The 24,108-nt window shown below is 46.1% G+C and overlaps 2 protein-coding genes across 9 annotated transcripts in view; one reads left to right on the forward strand and one right to left on the reverse strand.

Annotated features, from left to right (window-relative positions):
• FSAF1 (40S small subunit processome assembly factor 1) overlaps positions 1-18,726 on the forward strand; it is a 38,109-nt gene extending 19,383 nt beyond the window's left edge. Inside the window, exons 3-10 of one of the 7 annotated variants that reach the window (XR_012133338.1) lie at positions 534-590; positions 7,939-8,034; positions 8,163-8,249; positions 8,788-8,840; positions 9,924-9,978; positions 11,135-11,236; positions 11,580-11,757; positions 18,471-18,726. Coding sequence is in view for 6 of the 7 variants with exons in the window: in XM_073241291.1 (XP_073097392.1) it covers positions 534-590; positions 7,939-8,034; positions 8,163-8,249; positions 8,788-8,840; positions 9,924-9,978; positions 11,135-11,202; positions 11,580-11,847 (684 nt within the window). In the remaining variant the exon portion in view is untranslated. Of the gene's footprint in view, positions 1-533; positions 591-7,938; positions 8,035-8,162; positions 8,250-8,787; positions 8,841-9,923; positions 10,199-11,134; positions 11,237-11,579; positions 12,561-18,470 lie in introns of those variants that run through there. The other 6 variants (XM_073241292.1, XM_073241294.1, XM_073241291.1 and 3 more) reach the window with 6 other exon arrangements.
• Positions 18,727-18,850: 124 nt separating this feature from the next.
• TRIM67 (tripartite motif containing 67) overlaps positions 18,851-24,108 on the reverse strand; it is a 40,724-nt gene continuing 35,466 nt past the window's right edge. For both annotated transcript variants that reach the window (XM_017656742.3, XM_017656741.3), the window contains exons 7-10: positions 23,767-23,905; positions 22,135-22,438; positions 20,193-20,355; positions 18,851-19,059 (exon numbers count right to left, since the gene is read on the reverse strand). In XM_017656742.3, coding sequence (XP_017512231.1) covers positions 18,994-19,059; positions 20,193-20,355; positions 22,135-22,438; positions 23,767-23,905 — 672 coding nt within the window. In that variant the 3' untranslated portion in view covers positions 18,851-18,993. The remainder of the gene's footprint in view (positions 19,060-20,192; positions 20,356-22,134; positions 22,439-23,766; positions 23,906-24,108) is intronic.

Below are 24,108 nucleotides of genomic sequence, written 5' to 3' on the forward strand. Positions count from 1 at the left end.
AATCTTACCCATCTCTGGCTAACCAGTCATCTTCCAGGGCCATACAGGGAAATGTAAAGTTGGTAAGTGAGAGAGAAGCCTTACTGTTTGAAAAGGTTAGCTTTTTACTTCTTTGCAGATTTATGCCCTGTGGCTTTTATGCTCAGCATTTGTCTTGAGGTATCTTTACCACTTGGAAGAATTACGATACTGGGTGAATTTGATATGAGGCATGAATTCTGTTTAAGGGTTGTAATTAGGAAGGAAAAAGAAAAGCTATAGAAGTAGCAGGCGGGAGAAAACATGGGAAGACTGATTATTTCTTTGACATATCTTCTTGTAGAGTAACTTCAGCATGTATAGGTTTTAAACTACTAATTAAATTGCGCACACACATTGACATAATAGGAGTACAGTAACATAACCAAAGCAGACCTATAATACCAGCCATCTCCAGTGACAGTTTCAAGGCTTTTTAAAACATAACTACTCTGTTGGTGAGATACTATAATGATACAGTAACAGGTGATCTTAAGAATTTTTTTTCTTTTCAGACCAAAACTAACATCCATGAGAAAGACATGAGTATACAAGAATTTAACTTAGAAAAGGTATGTGTTCTGAAATTGTTAATTTTTTCAGCTTTATAGTACAAAAAAAAATGAGTATGTTTACATGCCCAGTGGTTGGGGAAATGGTGTCTTGCCAATGAGTTTCACCCCTAGCAAATTCACTATGGATTCAGTGTGACCAAAGAAAATGACAGTAAAACATTCTTGGGGTGAAAGGGTTATATCCACTTTATTTCCATGGTGGCAGGTCAATCACTAAAATCCTGCTCACTCAGCGAGTCTGCATACAGCAAGCCAGTCTCTGCCTCTGGGCCTCTCTGCTGCACAGTCGTCCGCAAAGCTGTCCTCTAGACCTCTCTCCTTGGTGCTGCCACCACTCCAGCCTCTACTCTGCTCTTCTGCAGCCTTGGAGCTGTGCCACCATGTCACCCAGAGCACTGGGCGGAGCTCTTTATATAGAGTCAATAACAATGCATTGCCCACACACGTGCAGTGAGCTAGCCAACCAGGGCCAGGTGTGAATCCTGGCCACCGGAACTTTTCACTTTATCCACAGATGATTAAACAAATAACACCGCATTTACTTTTATTAAATAAAGCATGATTTTGTGACTACAATGCCAGTGATACAACAGTAAGTAGGACAAGCGGGGATGTGTGTATCTGTGATTGTAACTAGGTTTTAAAAATGCATGAAAAAAAAAACCAGGAAGAAATAATTCAACTGCTAAAGGTAGGTACTGGTGGCCTTTTCTCTTCACCTACAATGTCTTTTTTTTTCTTTTTTTTTTTCTTTTTTTTGTTATCGGTAATCTACAATTACTTGAAGAACATTATGTTTGCTAGGCTCCCCCCTTCACCAAGCCCCCCAACAAACCCCACTACAGTCACTGTCCATCAGCATAGTAAGATGCTATAGAATCAATACTTGTCTTCTCTGTGTTGCACAGCCCTCCCCATGCCCTCACACACATACATGCTAATCGTAATACCCCCTTTCTTCTTCCCCGCACTTATCCCTCCCTTCCCACCCATCCTCCCCAATCCCTTTCCCTTTGGTAACTGTTAGTCCATTCTTGGGTTCTGTGATTCTCCTGCTGTTTTGTTCCTTCAGGTTTTCCTTTGTTCTTATACGCCACAGATGAGTGAAATCATTTGGTATTTGTCTTTCTCCGCTTGGCTTATTTCACTGAGCATAATACCCTCTAGCTCCATCCATGCTCTTGCAAATGGTAGGATTTGTTTTCTTCTTATGGCTGAATAGTATTCCATTGTGTATATGTACCACATCTTCTTTATCCATGCATCTACTGATGGACACTTATGTTGCTTCCATTTCTTGGCTATTGTAAATAGTGCTGCGATAAACATAGGGGTGCATCTGTCTTTTTCAAGCTGGAGTGCTGTATTCTTAGGGTAAATTCCTAGGAGTGGAATTCCTGGGTCAAATGGTATTTCTATTTTGAGCATTTTGAGGACCCTCCATACTGCTTTCCACAATGGTTGAACTAATTTACATTCCCACCAGAAGTGTAGGAGGGTTCCCCTTTCTCCACAACCTCGCCAACATTTACCATTGTTTGTCTTTTGGATGGTGGCAATCCTTACTGGTGTGACGTGATATCTCATTGTGGTTTCAATTTGCATTTCTCTGATAACTAGTGATGTGGAGCATCTTTTCATGTGTCTGTTGGCCATCTGAATTTCTGCTTTGGAGAACTGTCTGTTCAGCTCCTCTGCCCATTTTTTAATTGGATTATTTGCTTTTTGTTTGTTGAGGTGCGTGAGCTCTTTATATATTTTGGATGTCAAGCCTTTATCGGATCCATCATTTATGAATATATTCTCCCATACTGTAGGGTTCCTTTTTGTTCTGTTGATGGTGTCCTTTGCTGTACAGAAGCTTTTCAGCTTGATGTAGTCCCACTTGTTCATTTTTGCTATTGTTTTCCTTGCCTGGGGAGATACGTTCATGAAGAAGTGGCTAATGTTTATGGCCAAGAGATTTTTTTTGCCTGTGTTTTTTTCTAAGAGTTTTATGGTTTCATGACTTACATTCAGGTCTTTCATCCATTTGGAATTTACTTTCGTGTATGAGGTTAGACACTGATCCAGTTTCATTCTCTTACATGTAGCTGTCCAGTTTTGCCAGCACCATCTGTTGAAGAAACTGTCATTTTCCCATTGTATGTCCATGGCTCCTTATCATATATTAATTGACCACATATGTTTGGGTTAATGTCTGGCATCTCTAATCTGTTCCACTGGTCTGTGGCTCCGTTCGTATGCCAGTACCAAATTGTCTTGATTACTATTGCTTTGAAGTAGAGCTTGAAGTTGGGGAGTGAGATCCCCCCAACTTTATTCTTCTTTCTCAGAATTGCTTTGGCTATTCGGGGTCTTTGGTGTTTCCATATGAATTTTTGAACTATTTGTTCCAGTTCATTGAAGAATGTTGTTGGTAATTTGATAGGGATTGCATCAAATCTGCATATTGCTTTAGGCAGGATGGCCATTTTGACTATATTAATTCTTCCTTACCAAGAGCATGGGATGTGTTTCCATTTGTTAGTGTCTTCTTTAATTTCTCTTAAGAGTGTCTTATAGTTTTCAGGGTATAGGTCTTTCACTTCTTTGGTTAGGTTTATTCCTATGTATTTTATTCTTTTTGATGAAATTGTGAATGGAATTGTTTTCCTGATTTCTCTTTCTATTGGTTCATTGTTAGTGTATAGGAAAGCTACACATTTCTGTGTGTTAATTTTGTATCCTGCAACTTTGCTGTATTCCGATATCAGTTCTAGTAGTTTTGAAGTGGAGTCTTTAGGGTTTTTTATGTACAATATCATGTCATCTGCAAATAGTGACAGTTTAACTTCTTTACCAACCTGGATTCCTTGTATTTCTTTGTTTTGTTTAATTGCTGTGGCTAGGACCTCCAGTACTATGTTATATAACAGTAGGGAGAGTGGGCAACCCTGTCTGGTTCCCGATCTCAGAGGAAAAGTTTTCAGCTTCTCACTGTTCAGTATGATGTTAGCTGTGGGTTTATCATATATGGCCTTTATTATGTTGAGGTACTTGCTCTCTATACCCATTTTGCTGAGAGTTGTTATCATATATGGATGTTGAATTTTGTCAAATGCTTTTTCAGCATCTATGGAGATGATCATGTGGTTTCTGTCCTTCTTTTTGTTGATGTGGTGGATGGTGTTGATGGATTTTCAAATGATGTACCATCCTTGCATCCCTGGGATGAATCCCACTTGGTCGTGGTGTAAGATCCTTTTGATATATTTTTAAATTCTGTTTGCTAATATTTTATTCAGTATTTTTGCATCTACATTCATCAGGGATATTGGTCTGTAATTTTCCTTTTTGGTGTGATCTTTGCCTGGTTTTGTTATTAGGGTGATGTTTGCTCCATAGAATGACTTTGGGAGTATTCCTTCCTCTTCTATTTTTTGGAAAACTTTAAGGAGAATGGGTATTATGTCTTCTCTGTATGTCTGATAAAATTCCAAGGTAAATCCATCTGGCCCAGGGGTTTTGTTCTTGGGTAGTTTTTTGATTACCACTTCAATTTCTTTGCTCGTAATTGGTTTGTTTAACTTTTGTGTTTCTTCCTTGGGCAGTCTTGGAAGGTTGTATTTTTCTAGGAAGTTGTCCATTTCTTCTCGGTTTTCCAGCTTGTTAGCATATAGGTTTTCATAGTAGTCTCTAATAATTCTTTGTATTTCTGTGGAGTCTGTCGTGATTTTTCCATTCTCGTTTCTGATTCTGTTGATGTGTGTTGATTCTCTTTTTCTCTTAATAAGTCTGGCTAGAGGCTTATCTATTTTGTTTATTTTCTCAAAGAACCAGGTCTTGCTTTCATTGATTTTTTCTATTGTTTTATTCTTCTCAATTTTGTTTATTTCTTCTCTGATCTTTATTAAATAATGTCCCTCCTTCTGCTGACTTTAGGCCTCATTTGTTCTTCTTTTTCCAATTTCGATAATTGTGATGTTAGACTATTCGTTCGGGATTTTTCTTCTTTCCTTAAGTATGCCTGGATTGCTATATACTTTCCTCTTAAGACTGCTTTCGCTGAGTCCCACGGAAGTTGGGTCTTTGTGTTGTTGTTGTCATTTGTTTCCATATATTCCTTGATCTCTATTTTAATTTGTTTGTTGATCCATTGATTATGTAGGAGCATGTTGTTAAGCCTCCATGTGTTTGTGAGCCTTTTTGTTTTCTTTTTACAATTTATTTCTAGTTTTATACCTCTGGTCTGAAAAGTTGGTTGGTCGAATTTCAATCTTTTGGAATTTACTGAGGCTCTTTTTGTGGCCCAGTATGTGGTCTAATCTGGAGAATGTTCCATGTGCACTTGAGAAGAATGTGTATCCTGTTGCTTTTGGATGTAGAGTTCTATAGCTGTCTATTAGGTCCATCTGTTCTAGTGTGTTGTTCAGTGCCTCTGTGTCCTTACTTATTTTCTGCCTAGTGGATCTATCCTTTGTGGTGAGTGGCATGTTGAAGTCTCCTAAAATTAATGCATTGTATTCTATTTCCTCCTTTAGTTCTGTTAGTATTTGTTTCACATATGTTGGTGCTCCTGTATTGGGTGCATATATATTTATAATGGTTCTATCCTCTTGTTGGACTGAGCCCTTTATCGTTATGTAATGTCCTTTTTTTATCTCTTTTGACTTTCTTTGTTTTGAAGTCTATTTTGTCTGATACTAGTACAGCAACACCTGCTTTTTTCTCCCTGTTGTTTGCATGAAATATCTTTTTCCAGCCCTTGACTTTTAGTCTGTGCATGTCTTTGGGTTTGAGGTGAGTCTCTTGTAAGCAGCATATGGATGGGTCTTGTTTTTTATCCATTCTGTTACTCTGTGTCTTTTGATTGGTGCACTCAGTCCATTTACATTTAGGGTGACTATTGAAAGATATGTACTTATTGCCATTGCAGGCTTTAGATTCGTGGTTACCAAAGGTTCAAGGTTAGTTTCGTTAGTATCTTACTGTCTAACTTAACTCGCTTATTGAGTTAACTCACTAAACACTGTCTGGTGATTCTTTATTTCTCTCCCTTCTTATTCCTCCTTGTCCATTCTTTATATGTTGGTTCTTTTATTCTGTCCTCTTTTGTGTTTCCTTTAACTGCTTTTGTGGGTTGTTGATTTTATTTTTTGCCTTTAATTAGTATTTGGTTGGTCTGCTTTCTTTGCTGTGATTTTATTTTCTCTGGTGACATCTATTTAGTCTTAGGAGTGCTCCCGTCTAGAACAGTCCCTCTGAAATACCCTGTAAGGGTGGTTTGTGGGAGGGAAATTCCCTCAACTTTTGCTTGTCTGGGAATTGTTTAATCCCTCCTTCATATTTAAATGTTAATCGTTCTGGATGCAGTATTCTTGGTTCAAGGCCCTTCTGTTTCATTGCATTAAATATATCATGCCATTCTCTTCTGGCCTGTAAGGTTTCTGTTTAGAAGTCTGATGATAGCCTGATGGGTTTTCCTTTGTAGGTGACCTTTTTCCTCTCTCTAGCTGCCTTTAAAACTCTGTCCTTGTCCTTGATCTTTGCCATTTTAATTATTATGTGTCTTGGTGTTGTCCTCCTTGGGTCCCTTCTGTTGGGAGTTCTGTGTACTTCCGTGGTCTGATCGATTATTTCCTCCCCCAGTTTGGGGAAGTTTTCAGCAATTATTTCTTCAAAGATACTTTCTATCTCTTTTTCTCTCTCTTCTACTTCTGGTTCCCTATAATGTGGATATTGTTCCTTTTGGATTGGTCACACAGTTCTCTTAATATTGTTTCATTCCTGGAGATCCTTTTCTCTCTCCGCGTCAGCTTCTATGCGTTCCTGTTCTCTGTTTTCTATTCCATCAATGGCCTCTTGCATCTTATGCATTCTGCTTATAAATCCTTCCAGAGATTGTTTCATTTCTGTAATCTCCCTCTGGACATCATCCCTTAGCTGTTGTATATTTCTCTGCAGCTCCATCAGCATGGTTATGATCTTTATTTTGAATTCTTTTTCAGGAAGACTGGTTAGGTCTATCTCCTTCTCAGGGGTTGACTCTGTGATTTTGGTCTGTCTAAAATTCTGCCTTTTCATTGCGATAGAGATAGTTTGCGGAGCTGGTGCAAGTGATGGCTGGGAGAAAGTCCCTTCTTGTTGGTTTGTGACCTTCCTCTCCTGGGAGAACAGCGACCTCTAGCAGCTTGTTCTGGGCAGCTGCGTGCAGACGGGGCTTCTGATTCTTGCCCGGCCACTATGGAGTTTATCCCTGCGATTGGCCTAGGCATGGGCTGCCTCAGGCTCCTACTCCAAGATGGCAGAGCCGCGTTGGAGGGGAAACAGCTGGGAGGCTGTTTATCTCCGTGAGGGGCCTCCAAGGTGTGCTGCTGCTCATGGGGTTAGGGTGCCCGGAGTTCTCCGGGATTCCCAGCTGCTGGGCTGCATTTCCTGGGACACTTCCATCCAGCTCTGGGGCCCCTGTGGCTTTAAGACTTTCAAAAAGCACTCGCTTTTCTTTTTCCCCGGGGGCCGGCTGTGGGGACCCACTCACAGGTCTTACTGTCCTGTTTCTCTAGTTTCCAGCACCCCACACATGCACTGTGTCTGTGCTCTGGTGAGGATGTCTAGGGCTGGCTTTTTAGCAGTCCTGGGCTCCCAATCCCTCCCCGCTCCGCTCCTCTCCTCCTGCTGGGAGCTGGGGTGAGGGGCGCTCGGGTCCCGCCGGGCCCCGGCTTGTATCTTACCCCCTTTGTGAGGCTCTGGGTTCTCGCAGGTGTGGATGAAGTCTAGCTCTTGTCCTGTGTCTTCTGGTCTCTCTTTTAGGAAGAATTGTATTTGTTGTATGTTCAAAAATATATGTGGTTTTAGGAGGAGATTTCTGCTGCTCTACTCACGCCGCCATCTTGCCTCTTACAATGTCTTTTTAAAGAAAAATCACAGACCTGTGTTCAAGGCTGCCATGACAGATGGTTTCTAAGTGTGAGTGCGAGTGCGTATGTTTGGAGAGGTACTTCTGAATTGAAATTATTGCCTTTATAAGTGATTGTTTTAGAGAGCATCCTAAGGCATTGGAAAGTTTGGCATTTAATGCTAGTTATGTTGCTAATTGGTGCGGGAATGAGTCTTTGCTTCAGCTGTTCCAGTTCAGCATGGGAGAGTCGTACTGTGAGATTAAGGGAACACTGTAAGATCTCTGTAAAGCTCCTTAAACCACACCATCCCAGAATTCTTGCTACTTGTAGATACTGCAGGTCATAAGGATGCATGAAAGTATTTGACGTATAGCGCATGGTAGTTGACATACATCATCCTAGGGATTTCTCTCTTCTGTGGAGTTTTTGGAGTTCATGCAGGTCTTATTCTGCTTTGTCTACAGGCACGTTTGGAAGTGCACCGGTTTGGGATCACAGGTTATGGAAAAGGAAAGGAAAGAGTACTGGAACAGGAACGCGCCATTATGCTGGGTGCTAAGGTGAGGGGCTGCCTTCCATCACCAGACAGGACACAGAATGGCAGAGCCCAGGGCAAGTTGGCAGGGTTAACTGGAAAACTTCTGCAAAATGAAAAATGATGCTATGTGTCCTTTTTCTTTAATTTCAGCCTCCTAAAAACAGTTATGTGAATTACAAGGTTTTCCAGGAGCAAATCAAAGGAAAAAGGGCAGCAAAGGAGGAAGAACAGAGAATGGTGGGTGTAACAGTTTTTGCTGTGGTGTGGTGTCCCCCAGTGGAATGTTGGACCTGCTGCCTAAAGCGGTCTGTAGACAACAAGATAATTCTCTCCACTTGTTCAAGTCAGCTACATTTTATAATACCACCCAAGTGATCTGGCATATTTACATGAAAGGACTGCTTTTAAATAGCAATCTGCTGTTCACATAATGTAAGCTAATTTGGTTTTTTTAACCCTAGAGTCTTTTTTTGGCCGAGGGGCTCTTACAGTGTAGAACACAAGGGTTTATGATAACAAGGGGAATAGATGGGATTTGCCCCCTTTTTCACCTATAATGAGAGATTTGATATTTCTACTGTCAGTCTTCTCTGCAATGGCCTTTCACATTCTTGAAAGGGTTTTAGGATGAAAGTTTGTTATGTTTATTATGTCTACTTGAAGAAGTACTAAAAAAAAAATGATACCTCAGTGGCTTTTCCTCACAAATCTCTTGCTTTTGTTTGAATTTCCATTATCCATTACTGACACATGTTATCTTAAATTCTGAAATCAGGCCCAGGACACAGATATTTTCAAGAAAAAGAAGAGGAAAGGGCAGGAAGACAGGTGAGTGGTACCATCAGATACTAGAGTGGTATGATCTGGATAAACCTCTTGATAAGTTCTGAAAGTAATACCTTAAATGTTGGGGTGTTCTAGTCCCTTAGAGTGCTACACTATCTGTCATATATCCTAATCAAGCCCTTTGAGGGGAAGATAGGATTTAGCAGATTGTTCAAGTTCAAACAGCTACCTCAGAGCTGAATTAGAACCTTCTCCCATTTCCCATTTTCAAAGACCAGACACTTCGCATGAGTTGTGGAAATGCTAAGCCTGATGTTTCTGGCCAAGAACTTCTGTGCCCTGCTAAGGGAGACTGCAATACCATGGCATGTCCCATCTCAGTCTGTCTGTCTTGCCTGCTCTTTGGCCTACCACACGAGATAGAGGACCATGATTTGAGTTACAGAACCTTGATTTTGTTGCTTTATGCCTGTTTCTTAGCTTTTGTTCAAGTGCCTTTCTCTCTCCTTGGATTTGTCTTTCAAACTGGACTCCTTTTGCCTCAATCCTTTTCTTGGACTCCTAGTAAGCATGCATATGCTATCAGGCAGTCATTTGTTCTGGCCATATATGTCTGTCTATTGAGGGCCCACTGTGTGCCAGGCACACAGGTGGCCAAGGCATGTGGGATGCAGCCATGATCACACAATGGGCATCCCTGCCCTCGGAGGCTGAGAGTGTGAGGGGAGCAAAGGAACACACAGCAGGTAAGAAAGGGGATGTCAGTGGCTGGCAGGTTCTGTGAAGAGGATGAAATACAGGGTTGTAAAAGAAAATCACTGGGAGATGGGCTGGGATGTCATTCTGAGGAGGTGACATCTGAGCTGAGAACTGAGTGAAGAGGAGGAAGTGGTCTGGAAAGATCTGGCAGCAGAACATTCCACGTAGAAGAAAGCAGTGCCCAGGCCCTGAGGCAGGAGTGTGAATGTCACATTTCAGGCACCATAGGAAGGCAGTTCCGTTGGGCCGGGTGTGGCGCACAGTGCAGAAGGAACCTGGTATATGCAGGCAGACCATGCTCACCTGGTTGGCGGTGCAGCAGTCCTCTATAAGCTTAACCATAGTACCTTTCTCATTTAAATGCAGGAAACTCAAAAAGAAGAAATCAGCTCCCATTTTGTCAAGTGGATGGAGTAGACAGGTTGGAAAATTCAAAAATGGGACATTGATTCTGAGCCAAGTTGATATCAAGAAAATTAATTCTTCCCGAGTGGCTAAATGAAGTACTTTGTAACATAGAGAGAGGACTGGGAAAGTGCCATTATACTGAAACTGAACTCCTGTGAGACTTCTAGATTATTATTTATTTTCAATACATAGACTTTAAATTTTAGGGAAAAAATAAATTATAAATAATAAAATTTCAGGTTGCTAAGGTGTCTGTTTTGCAGTAATAACCATGTTGGGCCAGCTATAGTATGAACATAAAGTAAACCTATTGAAAATGATGTTTAATCTCCAGCAAAGCTCACTCTAGTTTCATTTTGGTGTTTTGTGCATTTGCTTAAGGTAAGATTTTTTTCATAAATTTACTGATTTTGTAAATGCTAATAATAAGCTTAAAGTGCCTCAGTTTTTAAAAAATGATGTTACTGTATCATGAAAGAATGTGATAACTTGACAGATGTTTTAATTTTTAAAAAAATTTAGAGCAGTTTTAGTTTTCAGCCTACCAGGTGTATAAAGTCTACCTGATAAGTTATGTAACTAAAGTACAACTTTTGTGGTATATATAGCCATGATTATTAAATAACACAACAGAGGAATATCCTAGTAGCTACTTTTAATCAAATATAATCTTCAAAAGTAATTACCTTGGGGAGCTAAACATTTGTTTTATAAAGATACCACCCTTGCTGAAAGTGTCTGAAACTTCTCAAAGCTTGTGGCACATTTAAAAAATTCATGGTGGTAATCAATTTGGCACCCCCCCTTTTTTTTTGCCAACAATTCAGATCCAGACCTAGTAAATAACCAAATTTTGGTGAAAACAGAGTAAATGGCTGACTTCTTTATCTGACTTGTAAGTTGACTCCAAAGACATTGCCAAATGAGCTAAAAAAATGTTTTGAATTGACACAAAATTGGAATTAATATTTTACTTTCCAGGATTATTTTGAAAGGCAGTATTCATTAGGAGATGGATGGATGAGATGGACAGATGGGCAGTTTTTAAAAGTAATGATTTAAGAGGGTGTAGAAGATCCCAAACGTGACAATGCTAGGAAGAACCTTGAGTTAGAAATGACCTATGAGAGTGGTCCTGGATCAGTATGCCTCCCTTCCTTTTTCAACAGAGAGCCTGGCCCCACCTTACTCCTGCCTCCCACAGCTGCATGGCCCAGACGACGGAGCACTGTCCCAGGCCAGTCAGTTTTGGAAAAGCATGCCAGTTCCAAGTATAAATTGCTTTTTGGTTTAGCCTTTTAATTTGCTGAATAAATATTTAAAGAGCAGTTTTGTGACCACTGGGCATTCTAGAAACAGATTTAGGGACTGAAAGAAAGCAGCTTGTACTTTAAGGACTGAGTATCATGGTTAGACCTTGCTTTTTATTTCCCATTGATAAAGCTTTCTCCAGCAAGATTAACCACAGATAGAAGCCACAGTGAGAAACAGTCATCCAAGGGAAGACGGCTTTGATCAAAATCCTGGCCGCAAAAAGCAAAGGAAAGAAACTGGGCTTCGGGGTGGTGGATAAGTGTTTCCTCACTGTCTTAATCTGCCATCTCCCCTTTGCAGGAGCTTCTTCCCAGTTGTGGACACCTCTGTGAGGATCAGTCCTTACTCCGCACAAGCTTCAAGCTTCCTGCTTATTGTTCCTCCCAGTGATCCACCAAGGGAAGTTGTGATTCCTGTCCCTGCAACTCTTGGTTCTGTGGACCCAGAGACTGTTTCCCAACGGGAGAAGCAGAAAACAGTTAGTGTCCTACTGAACCAAGGTTGTTGCCTGGCAGGAAGAGCTCCCACCTTGCAGGGGTGGTTGACCATGACTATAAAGAGCAGGTAGAGCTGCTGTCACCCAGGGGAGCAGGAAGGAATCTGCAGCCAGGAAGTCCACTGGGGCATCTCTTGATATGCCCTTTGCCCAATGTTGATGGTGAATGGACAAGTGCAGTGACCTGGGACAAGGAACTGGTGACCAGAGGTCCAGACCCCCCAGGGAAAGGGTCCCCCCGGTCAGGTTAGCAGAAGTGCTATGTGAGGGCCAGGGGAGCCAAGCAAAAAGCAGAGGCGATGAGTGTTGCCAGTCCAAGACCAGCTAGAGTGGCAGGGGATGTATTTTTTTCCCCAACCTTCCTCATTTAAGCTTTCCTCCCTGGAATTCTTGAAGAGTTTCTCCCCATACTTCAGTGAGGCACAGATCTGTGGCACGGGCTGGCCTGGTGGACACGGCGATTTCCTCTCAGACCCCCTTCTAGAAATAAGGACTTTCTCAGCTACCAAGACGAGAGAGAGCACCCCCTCCTGCTATTAACCCTCCCCAGGGATGGCCTTGTTGATTCCTGGGGTGAATCCACAGCCAGTGAAGGATTGACAGGAGCATCTTAAGGTCTAGGCCTCTCATCCCAACTCGGGACTGCTGTGGAGTTGAGTTGGCTGAGGCCTTTGCTGGTCTGCATCTCAGCTTGATATCTCCCTGGGCCCAATCCTGCTTCCTTTCCTTTCATTCCAAGGGTGTGGATCCCAAAAGCACCTGCTAATAAATGTCCTGCTCTCTAATCTGAGTCTACAACTGCCCTCTACCCAGTGAAACCCTTCAGTAACCCAGCAGGCAACCAGAGGGTGAGGCCAGGTCTCGGGGGCTGTTGGGAGCATGTAGGATGGCTGCTCCTGATGGTCCAAATTTGAGGAAAGCAACAGGTGACAAGAGTTCCTGACAGATACCCCTGGACTGTAAGGTTGGGCTGGTTAGTCTCCCTGATGTCCCTAGGTTATTAGGATGTTTTCCCCAAATCTCAGTTTCCACTTATCACCCACTATCAATTTGTTATTCATGAATTTATCTTAAACCATATGTTAACTGTTACTAGTTTACAGCCTTATTACCTCTTGCAAAAATGAATTCCACAAAATCCCCAGAGACAGATGGTCCTTACAATTCAGTCACATTAAGTCACCTCAAGATTTTCTGGGCACATGCAGCAGAACCACGTTGACCCTGGTGCCCACCAATGCCCATGCCCTCTGGGTGGAAGACAGGGCAGCTTCTCCCCCCTGCAGCCTCTGCCCTGTCTCTCTGGGTAGTCAGGGTCAGCATGGAAAAAGGCAGACCCTGGCCACTGTGCAGTAATTACAGACCATGCCTTGTTTTTCAGTTGTTGGCAGTGTCAAAGAATTTATTTCAAATCTGCTTAAGACCATGGTAAAACAGGTTCTCCAAAAGGCAATACACAAAGTTTAACCAACCCCCAAAACCAGAAAACAGTGTTTGCAATTCAAAAAATACAAACGCATGTGGATACCAATACAAAAATTAGAAAAACATCGCTTCCCTCCCCTTTACCTCCTCTGCATTTCCAGTGGGAGATGAACACCAGTGGGACCAAGGGTGCCACCAAATACCAACAACCAGTGACAGGAAATGGATGTGATGGAGGAGGGTGGGAGAGAACAGAGAAAAGAGGGGCAAAGAAAGGCAGGAAAATGGAGGTTCTGTCAACGGCCAAAATATTGACACAGTTTTTTGTTACTTTTTAAATTCCTTTGCCAACGTTAAACAAACATCTCTCATGCTTAGTACAACAGTTTAGTGCGAAAGCAGCAATTCTACATCATGCATTTAACACTCTGCTCACACTGCACTTCCTCATGGTGCTAAAGATACCTGGGTTGCGGGTGTGGGTCCCAGGCATGGGGATACTGGACAGGCCTTACCTCACTGGAGTCTCCTCCAGGACTCGCCATGTACCTGCCCTCTCAGCCACAGGCAGTCAATTCTGCAAGTGTGAAGCTGTGTTTGGACTCACCCCACAGCCTTCTGAGGCCTGGCCGGAGGCTCACTCACTTGCTGGGGTCCTCCCCAGGCCCCATTAGACATGAGCCACATGTTTGACAGAACAGCAGCTCCTTGGGACCAGTCTTCACTCTAAGGGTTCAACTCCCATCTCCTTTTGACTGAGATTGGTGTTATTCATGGCAAAGGCTGAGAGTCCCTCCTCACAGATGGTATATTCCAGCCATGTGACACCCACCAGCATCCCCCGACCCCCATCACCTTTGAGACTGTAGCTGGTGCCATCTCGTGTTACTCATAGACATTGTTTCCAACTATCTCAGCTCTGTCTGTTGAGATCCTTAGAAATAAAGACATACTATCGGTTGGGAGAACCCTTAGAAACCAGCACTTAAGGGAACCAAGGAGGCAAAAAGGCAGGTTAATCTCTTAACATGTTTGAAGGGGGCTTCTGCAGGCAGATGCCTTTGGGACTAACAGTGAGAACATTGATAAGTAGCCTGTTTTACAGCACCATTAAAATGAGCCTTACTGGGAATGGGGACATTTGGGATGTTGCTTTCTATGGTCATATGAAGCCTGTTTTAAATGTCAATTTTACCCCCTCAAGACCAGGCAGCTGTGTAATAAATACATGCTCCTGGTCATAAGAGGCTTGAATGGAAGACACTGGTCAGAGAATACTCTGGAAAGTCAACATGCAGGCTTGATTCGTGGCACATGAACCATTAGCCCAGACTCAATAGGTGAAAGACTGCCCTTGTTTCTTTAACAGTGTTATCCTATAATCCTCACAAGACGTCAGAGGAGGTAGGTTAGTATGATTATTCCCATTTGCAGGTGGGAATACTGAGGCACAGAAAGATTTAAGAGCTTTGCCCCCACCATAACATGAACCAATACCAAAGCCAGGTTAAAAGAGATGAGTGTCTGAGGACTGAATTTGGTTCTGATCAATACATCTTGCCCCAAACCTATTCTTACCTACTTTACAGTCTATTTAAAGTTAAAGCTGCCAGGATCCTTTTCTGGTCAAGGAGAAACTGCCATGGAAGGTGATCAATGAAAGCAGCTGCTGGCTACTTGGGAAACAAAAATCGAGATTTCCTAGGATCAGCGTAGACCTTGAATATCTTCTAATGGGATCTGATTAACCAGTTAAAGGCCACAAACCCATTAAGAAATTGCTGTTGCTTCCAGTCAGAGGAGGCCAAGGAAAACAAAGGGAATGAGTTTTGCTTTCTCAGTAAAGGGTGGGGGTTAGGGGCATCATCAGTGAATGCGAAGTGAGACCTAGGGCGGCTTCTGTTCTCAGCTCCCTGATCCCCCTCCTGCCCGAGCTAGCACAGCACTGCAGACCCACAGAAAATCCTGGTCTTGGGTATTAAGATGAAGGCATGCAGCCATGTGATACAGGCTTTCTGTGTAACACTGGAGTGGATGCCCCACACATTTGCAACCATTGCAAACCACTGGCAAACCTAGTGGTTCTCAACCAGAGGCACACACCAGGGGACATTTGGCAATGTCTGTAGACCCTTTCAGTTGTCACAATTAACTCAAGCAGTGCTGCTGGCACCTAGTGGGTGGAGCCAGGAATGCTGCTGGCTATCCTATTGTGCACAGCACAGCCCCCAACAGAATCACCCACCCCAAAATGCCAGTAGTGCTGAGAGTGAGGAACCCATCGTCCATGGGCTTCGTAACTTTTTTGGCATTCCCATGTTGGGTTCCCCCAAGGATTACCCGCCCTCACTATCTCATAGCCAGCAAGTGGCCATGGGACCTGCAGCAGCTTCGTTAATGAGCCACCTGCTCTTCTGTGCTGAAACATGCCTTCACAGGGGACCAAGCCTTTCCCTTGCAATTAGAATTAAGGCTTAAGTGCAAATATCCCTAGAAGAAGTACACGTAGATCCCACATTCTGATCCTTTCCTGAGAGTGCTGCGGTAGGCAGAAGGTCCCCCAGAGCAAGGAGGATGGGCCTCTCCATGTCACTCTTGGTGAACTCCAGTGCTGCCCAGGCTCTCTGGATGGTATGGCCCTCCCCAGTCTTGGTGGGCCACGGGGCACCTGAGGGCACTGTTGGAGCTGTGGAGTACACATGGGGCCAGAGATTCAGCCCAGCACTATATACAGGTTTATAGTGTTTAGGTCAGTCACTTCGTAGGTCAGGATTACTGATGTCTGCTTTAACTGGAATAATTTTCCCAAACAGGACAGAGGGATAAGTGTTGTGGGTATCACTTACCTAGCTTTGAATTTGGAGTGATGATGTCACATAGTGGGATGCTATTAGATATTATTTAAAGAGATTGATTCTAAAAGGAAAGGCATACAGTGTGGCCAAGCTTCCTCACTAGCAAAGGACAATCTACAGAACTAAGTTATGGAGGCATGATTTACAATGCAATGGGACTTGACATGTTAAATTACTTTAACTCCTTTCTCATTGAAACTGCTTGATAGACTAACACTGAGTTATTCTTCAGCCATCCCAGCAAAATCATCATCTCAATATTATTTCTATGTACAAAAATGCCACTGCATGGTAAAGGAGCAGGGAATTCAATGCAGAGGAGAAGCCCATGACCCATCTCTTCTACTCCGAATCCCAGGGGCTTTCTGGGGGGATGACGTAAGGCCATGAGTTGGTGATACCTTCTTCATTTTGCTGATCCCTCCAAACAACAAGTGTGTGGCACAGACCTACCTTCTCTCTTGGGCCCATTCTTGTCCCTGAAAGGTATTCTTTGTTGTGGACAGGAGACATTGCTGCAGGGCAGTGACATGGTCCCTGGTGTCATCCATATTGCTTCTGGGCTCCTGCAGGAGTCGGTTCAGGTAGAATGGTGCCATGCCCACAGGCCCCTAGGACTGCAGATGGCTGCACATAGGGTGCGAGTCCTGGCAGCTTCCCTCTGAACTTCAGGACATTTTCTTCCCAAAAGTGGCCACTGAAATTGTGGGAATTCCCCTTTTCTGTTTCCACACCTCCTGGCCTGGATGCTGGCTTTCCTGAGGGTGTCCTTAAGTCGACACTGACCTAGAGCAGCTCCTCTCTAAAGAGGCAGAGGCAGGGCCGCCTGAGACCCTGGTCTCGATGGTCCTGGGAGCTCCCTGGCCTTTTATTTGGATGCAGCTGTAAAAGCCACTTCTGCCAGGAGGCCCTGCCCAGCTCACCCTCCTGAGCACACCTGTACTCCCAGTGCTTTTCCACAAGACTAGATTTTCCCAGTGCTGATGTGTATGGACCTGCCAGCCACAGCTTCCTCGGCCCCAGGAATGCGTGGCTCCCTTGTCCTCCAGTCTTTAGGAATGTGGCCTACCCTGCCAGCCAAGTCCACTAGAGCTATGGCTGCAGAGTGAGACAGAAGGGAAGTGGGGGCAGGAAAGAGGGGCAGCTACATAGGTGAGGACATCCAGGCCGTGCCATCACCCAACGGGCTCTGGGACAAGACGAGGAGCACCTCCATGTACCAGAAACCACTCGGCTAACAAGATCGAAGGGGCAAGACCTCAACTCCCCTGAGCAGATGGGTGCCAGGAACTTGGTGGTGGTGGCAGAAATGCAGCACCAAGCAGCTCCTGAAGGCAGTGGCCGAGCTGGCTACACTGTGGACAGAGCAGGGACAAGGCAGCCCTGTGGTCCAAGAGCGTGGGCTTTGAGGTAGGATCGTTGGGTCTACTGGACAGAGGGCAAGCTGTGTGCAACATCGCCAGGGTTACTTGGGAAACAAGTGCAGTGTCTAAGCAAGTAGATAGGACCGAGTCAACACAGTTGGTGCCAGTTTACAGGCTAGGTTTTACAGAAGTCCAATCCAGCAAATAGACAAAGTACTCCTCAACCGCAAAAAGAAAACATATTCTCTAAAAAAGGAGAGAGAGCGGTTTACTACCAGATGGAAATGGAGGTGGCAGGTGACAGGGAAGAAGAGATGGAAGAGGAAGGGTCAGGTACCCTGGGGACAGGAGCACGGCAGGCTCCAGGCTCAGATCCTAGAGAGAGCTCTGAGGGACGGAAATGACCCCACTTTGGTTTCAAGGGAGAAAGTCAGTGTTCCCAGCAAGGAGAGGGCTCCCAGAGCCCTGCCCTGGCCACGTGGCCTCCACACACCCAGGCTCATGCTGGGAAGCTGAGAGACAAGAGCATAATATTGCTATTTCCTGCCTTCTTCAAAGGTCCTGCCTGCCCTTCCACAGCAGAACCACCCCTGCCATCAGGGCCACTTCTTCCTTTCATAATGCTTTCATGAAGACAGTAAGATGGGTTTCAAAGTGAAGGTGGACCAACTCTGCCAGGCTTTCCCAGGAGGGCCTCCCCTTTTACATGCTTATGAGTCTGGGAGTGGCAGCGATCAGAAGAGCAATTCAGATGGGTTTGCACTTAACCTCTTGGGAAGCCAGTTCCAGAAAAGAGTCCCCCCGACCAAGTGAAAGCTTATCACATAGCCATTCAAATTCCAGTGTTTTTGTCTGTGTTTAAGAACTAAGAACTAAGGAATGAATTTTAGCAGACTGTTGTGTGTGCCCATGTGTGTATGCGTGTGTTGTGCATGTGTGTGTATGAGAGAGAGACAGATTGGCTGATTAATGAAGGACCTGAGGAAACTATAAAGGTTTCAACCGTTCAATGATTGATGATTCATGCCCCTTTCTACTGATCCTGGATTAGGTCTGCAAGTGGCATAATATACTGAAGAATCCAGTCCCCAAAGGCTCAAGGATAGCCTTTTCCAGGTAAAGACGAGAACCTGCAAGCTGGGGCTCTGAAGGAGTGGTATCCTGGGCAGGAACTGGCACTCAGAGCCTGAGATTCCAGAGTGTCTCTGCCTGCTGCTCTCTGGATGCCCATGACAAAGACTGCCCTCCTCTTGTTCCCCAAAAAGACAAGCTCTGAAAATAGATGGCAGGAAACATAGCCAAAAGCCCTGAATGCTTTCTCACTCTCTTGAGAAACGTCCTTCCTTGTGATCATTTGTTATGTCAGGTGGAATGAAGGGGAAACACACCAGAGTTCACCACCAACAGTGGCCTCAAACAGCATGGACCCCTTCTTCATTCCCCAAAGAAAGCATGTCTCTAAGATACTCCGTGCCAGCTGAGTTGCACCCATGACGTGGCTGCCCTGCCTTCGGGGGTTAGTGAGGGATGGTCGGGCTTTTCCCAGATGCCGGTGGAGAGCTGGAGCTGGAGGGCTAGTTGCCTGACAGCTTTGGCCACCCCAGGTTTGCTGGCACTTCCAGTCCTGTGTGCAGGGTGACCTGGAAACAGAGATAGGCCACGTGAGGGTGGGAGAGGCCACCACTTGGACCGAGCACTCAAACAGCACTGCGGGCTCTGTGAGTTCAGGGGTGGCCACTGGCAGGAACCTGAGGGCTTCTCTGTATTGTGGGTGTGCTGCTTGTATGCCACTCAGCACAACTTATGTAAGAACCCAGCATTTGTCCAAGGAGTTGGTCTGAATCTCTTTCCTCAGGAACCAGAGCAGCCTGGGTTCCCCTCTGCCCTCACTGAAGGGGCCCAGAAGTACTGGTTCTTGTGGTTGTATATTGGTTCAGCTTCTTTCTGTGGCCCCTGTTCTTTTCATATATCTGTTCTATTGTCCCTGTGGAGTAACAGCCGTCATTTCAGGCTGCCTCAAAGCCCTTTTTGCAAAAAGTGGAGATACAAATCAATCCACGGGTAACTGCTGTGCACCCATCAATATTCAGAGCCCGTGGGCACCACCAAGCAGGGATCCCTCCACCCAGGGGCAGGAGGACTCTGCTAGAAACAAAGGATGCTGCCTCTACATTTCCCCCACTCCCTCACTGGGCTCCCATTTGTCTCTGCTGGCTTTGGGTTGGGCCTCCTGAGCCATCCACACTCCCCTAGGACTCGGGCCCAGCCCTGGGCTCTGAAGGGAGTTTCCTGCCTGCTCACGTGGGAACCAGAAAGGGGCAGAAAGGGTGGGAGAAGCTGGAGGGGGCTCACAGCACCCAGAACTGGTCTCTCCCAACTCTCCTTGGCTATTTCTTCTCTCCAGGCCAGCTTCGCATTCCCTGCCCTGAAAGGCCCAGCACACACACATGACCATCAGGCTTCACTGCAGTCTTTCCCAAAAGAGGAATCACACCTTGCTTCCCTGCTCCATCCTCTACTCTCTTCCCTTTTCCTGTGTCTCCACACACTGCTGCCTTAGAGCCCCAGCTTATTTCAAGTGATCAGGTAGAAACTCATCACATCAGAGAGGGCCATGTCCAGCGAAGGCCCCAGGCAGGCGGGTGGTAAGTTTGCTGTCTGGGTGGGTGCTGCAGTTGGCTTCTTTATAGCCCACTTAGCCCCAAGGTGTTTCAGAGGCCCTGGTGAGGGATGAGTAGCCAGATGTGCCCTGGCCCCAAGGGGTTCACAGTACCTGTACATTGCGGTTGAGGCTGAGGGCTGGCATGAAGACCCCATCCACATGGCTGAAGGCCGTAGGGCCCTGCTGCTGCCCATTGATGAAGAAGGTCAGAGTGTGCTTGTCCAGGTCCAGCAGCACGCCAACAGTGGCCCCCTTACACACACCACCCTCTGTCCTGTGAAGAGAAGCCCCAGAAAGCCCCATCACCACACCTAGCCCGGAATGGAGGTGATGGCTCAGGAGAATCACTTAAAGGATATTGGGAATAGCCTTAGCCAAAAATCACAGCCACCACGGGGGGTGAGGATGGGGTACAGGGAGCTATTCCTCTGGGCATAGGTGTTCTGGGAGTGCATCTGCTATTAAGGGGCCCACACAGAAAGACCCCACCCTTCGTGAAAGGTCCCTTAGCTTAGAGGAACCAGGTTATCCATCCCTTCTTTCCTGATAGTATCGAGGCCTAGACACCCAGGGAGTTAGGGTTTTGATGAGTGGGTCCCACTTTAACACATGGAACATGGAGCATAGGTAGAGAAGACTCCTTTACCTGCCAAGGAAAAGAACTAACTTGGCACCCTCTACAGTTTTAGTCAGGTGAGACAGACAGAAGCTGATATCCTGGTCTTTGAGAGATTATGAAAGACCCTTCCCCACTATGAAAGGCAGAACATAGCAGGGGACAGATGCTGAATTTGGAATCAAGGCATCTGAGGCACCATCCCATGGGTGCAGTGGTGCAGTGGTGACAATGTACATCAAAAAGCTCTTGAGAAGTTACACTGTGTTTCGGGTGATGGGAATTCATACCCACTGGACTGGGAAGACTGTCTCAGTGAGCAGCACTCTCCAGGGGTAATGGGCTAGCCTGCCTCCCAAGGGTCTGGGGGGAGATAGGGGCTGGGTGGGGCAATGTCCCTCAGACTCTCCCCTTCCATAGCAGGAGCTGAGGTCTTCACACTGACCTCTGCTGTTACATCTTCTGTGATAAAACCATTTTTGTCCCTTCCTGATTGGGAATGAGCTGATCAGTTGGACGCCCTCGGCGCAGAGAGCACAGGAAAAGTTTCAGTGGGCTGACACAGAGGGTGTTTCTCCAAGGGGGCATATTTCCCAGTGAGTGGAGCCCCAGCGCAAAACCCTGGTCAGAGAAGGCAACTGGACCGGGCCCATGGTGCTATTCAGATGCTGACCACTTGGGTGGTGGCCACGACGAGCCTAAGGTGCAGCTATGTGCAAGACAGCACTGCTCGGGCTCCCCTGTGCCCCAACTGCACATGCAGAACTGAGCTGGGGTCCTGAGTTAAGCACCACTTATTAGGCCTGGGACAGGCCACTGTTCAACCTTTCTAAGACCATCTCATTATCTGTAAAATGGTGATAACAATAGTACTTCAGTGAGGACTAAATGATATCATACAAGTCAGGTGCTTCCTGCAGCCTTGAGTACAAAGTATATCTGGATGCTGGTTGCCTCAAGCAAGCAGAGGTGAAGCTGTTGGGCCTGGACTCAGCTCCTTTGTGGCTTGTGAACAGGGGCTGGTAGGCCCAGCATCTGGTCAGCCTGCAGCACCTGGGCAGCCTGCACGGCCCAGGAAGAGGGTGCAGAGGGACAGAATTGCCTACCCCTTCCCCAGGCCTCTGGAGACAGGAGTCCCTTCTACTGAAATGGCAGCTTGGAAGAGGCCCTGTCTGCTGCTAGATCCCCTGGGAAGCCTCAGGCAAGTCCCTGCTCCCACCAGGACCTGATGCTCCAAGAGCCTCCAGAGCTGACTCTGCCTGGAGCTAAAGATCACTAAGGTTGGCTCCTTGAGTCTCCTTAACCAAATCTACTTGGAAAGTGGCTGAAAACACCTCCCCCACATTCCTGACACCTAAACTTGGAAACAGAAGGGACACTGGTCCCACAGGACCCTCATTCCCACCCCCGGTCGAGGAGGGCAGGGTTGCAGCGCACCTGCTGGTATGGGAGTTGCAGTGCATGAACCAGCTGCGGTTGTTATCCACATACATGGCCCAGGCCTTGTCATCTTTGCCCAGCATCATGTCCTTGACCACGCTGGCTCTGGCCACTCCGAAGGCAGGGTCTGGGTGGTTGTCATACCGGTCCACGTGCAGCTCCCAGTAGTGCACGCCCTTGGAGAAGGCAGCTGTGCCCAGCACCACCCTGTCATCATAGCTGCTGCACGTGGCTGTCTGGTTGTCATTCGATAAAATGATGTCCCGGTGCCCAGAATTGGGGTCAAATGTGAACCAAGCCACTGGATGGGAAGGAGGCAAGAGGACTAGGGTCAGGGGATGGCATTCGCTAGCATACTGTACCCTAAATGCAGAGACACAGACTCACGCACGTCCATCAGAAGGCTGGCACCCAGCACCAAATGCTCTTCCCTGTGTGATTCACACATGCGTGCACATACACACACAAATCCCTGATCTGTGTTCATCCAAGTTCCCAAACCCAAGAGCCCAACATTGCCAAGAAATACAGACATTCAGGCAGGCCTCAAAACCCCAAATCTAAGCGCATTTCATGGAGTCTTAATTTCTGACACCCTTCCATGTGCTTCCTACACACTGTGAGTCAAAGAGGAAGTAGATACCCAGGAGATCTGAGACACAGGGAGGTGAAGTGATGTTGCCAACACTGCAAAGCTCCATTTTGTCATTTCCCAGTCCATTGGATGGTGTCACCTTTGGCTCTACCAGATACCCAAGGTCTGTGGAAGGTGAGGCCCTTACTCTGAAATGACTGAAACCCAAAATGCACAGAGAAAGAACTGCCCATCTCCAGGCCAGGGGGCTCCTGGGGCAGAAAGCTCATGATGCTTCACAGTTTATTAAATAACTCTGCAGGTCACACCATTTTCAGAGAACCATACCCATCTGTGCCCTGTCCTCTGTCCCTCTCATCCCTGGGAGACAAGCCAGGCAAATTTTGTTTTTCTTCAGGACAATCAGAGGTTGTACTGGGTACATAATGACAATGGCACAGGGTAGGAGCCATCCTGGAGCCCTGCAGCCCAGGCTGGGGCATGGCTGGTTGAACAGGGCAGATTCCCTTTGGAACATGTTCCTTATTTACATCATTGCTCCCTGCTTTAGACTCAGATGATCAAAAGGCAACAGAAAATGGATGTGCTCTTGTTGCCTGAAACCTGAAAGGACCCAGCTGGGTGTGAAAACCATCAGATCTGAGCTCTGGTGCTCAGTATTCCAGGGATAGGTTCCCACTGGAGGAGGGCTGGAACCAGAGGCTGGTGTGTGCCACCCTGAGACTCTTCTCTGGGACTGTCCCGCCCACTCTCAGCCCCCGAGTCACCCAGAGCCTCTCAACACCTTGGCTCCTTTCCCAGGTCTGGTAGATGGAAGGAAGGAATGCCTCTGTCCCTGTGGCCTGCAGGAAGGGGCCTGCAGGCCAGGAGCCACAGTTAGAGGAGCAGGGACGGGGCTGGCCATGGGCACTCTTCTTCTCAGCACTCACTCCTCCAGCAGAAGCTGCATGAAATATGGGCTGGCCTGGACTCTGTTCTCCTTCTAAGCTCATCCACAGCACCAGGATCTTTCTTCCCTGAGGCCTGTGGCTCACCGTCAGATGTCTGCAGGACAACGGTTTTACTGTAAGGCCCGATGCCGGAGGAGTTGAACGCCTTGACTCTGGCATTGTAGATGCTGTTGAAATGAAGGCCATCGATGCTGCACAGGGTCTCCTTGCCAACGTACACTTCCTAAAAGACAGCCAAGTCTGCTTACCAGGTACCTGTTACTTGGGACGTTGCTCTTAGCATCACATTGACGTAGAAAGTGCTGTCACCCCAACAGTTATTGAATAAGGAAAATTTGGATGTGTGGCAGCAGGGTCACAGACTGTAAGCTGGGCACCAACCTTACTAATGGCTGCCTGGCCCCTCTGCCTGGGAGGGTGTGGTGA

This window comes from Manis javanica, chromosome 7 (genome assembly GCF_040802235.1).
Source record: "Manis javanica isolate MJ-LG chromosome 7, MJ_LKY, whole genome shotgun sequence".
Taxonomy (NCBI): Eukaryota; Metazoa; Chordata; class Mammalia; order Pholidota; family Manidae; genus Manis; species Manis javanica.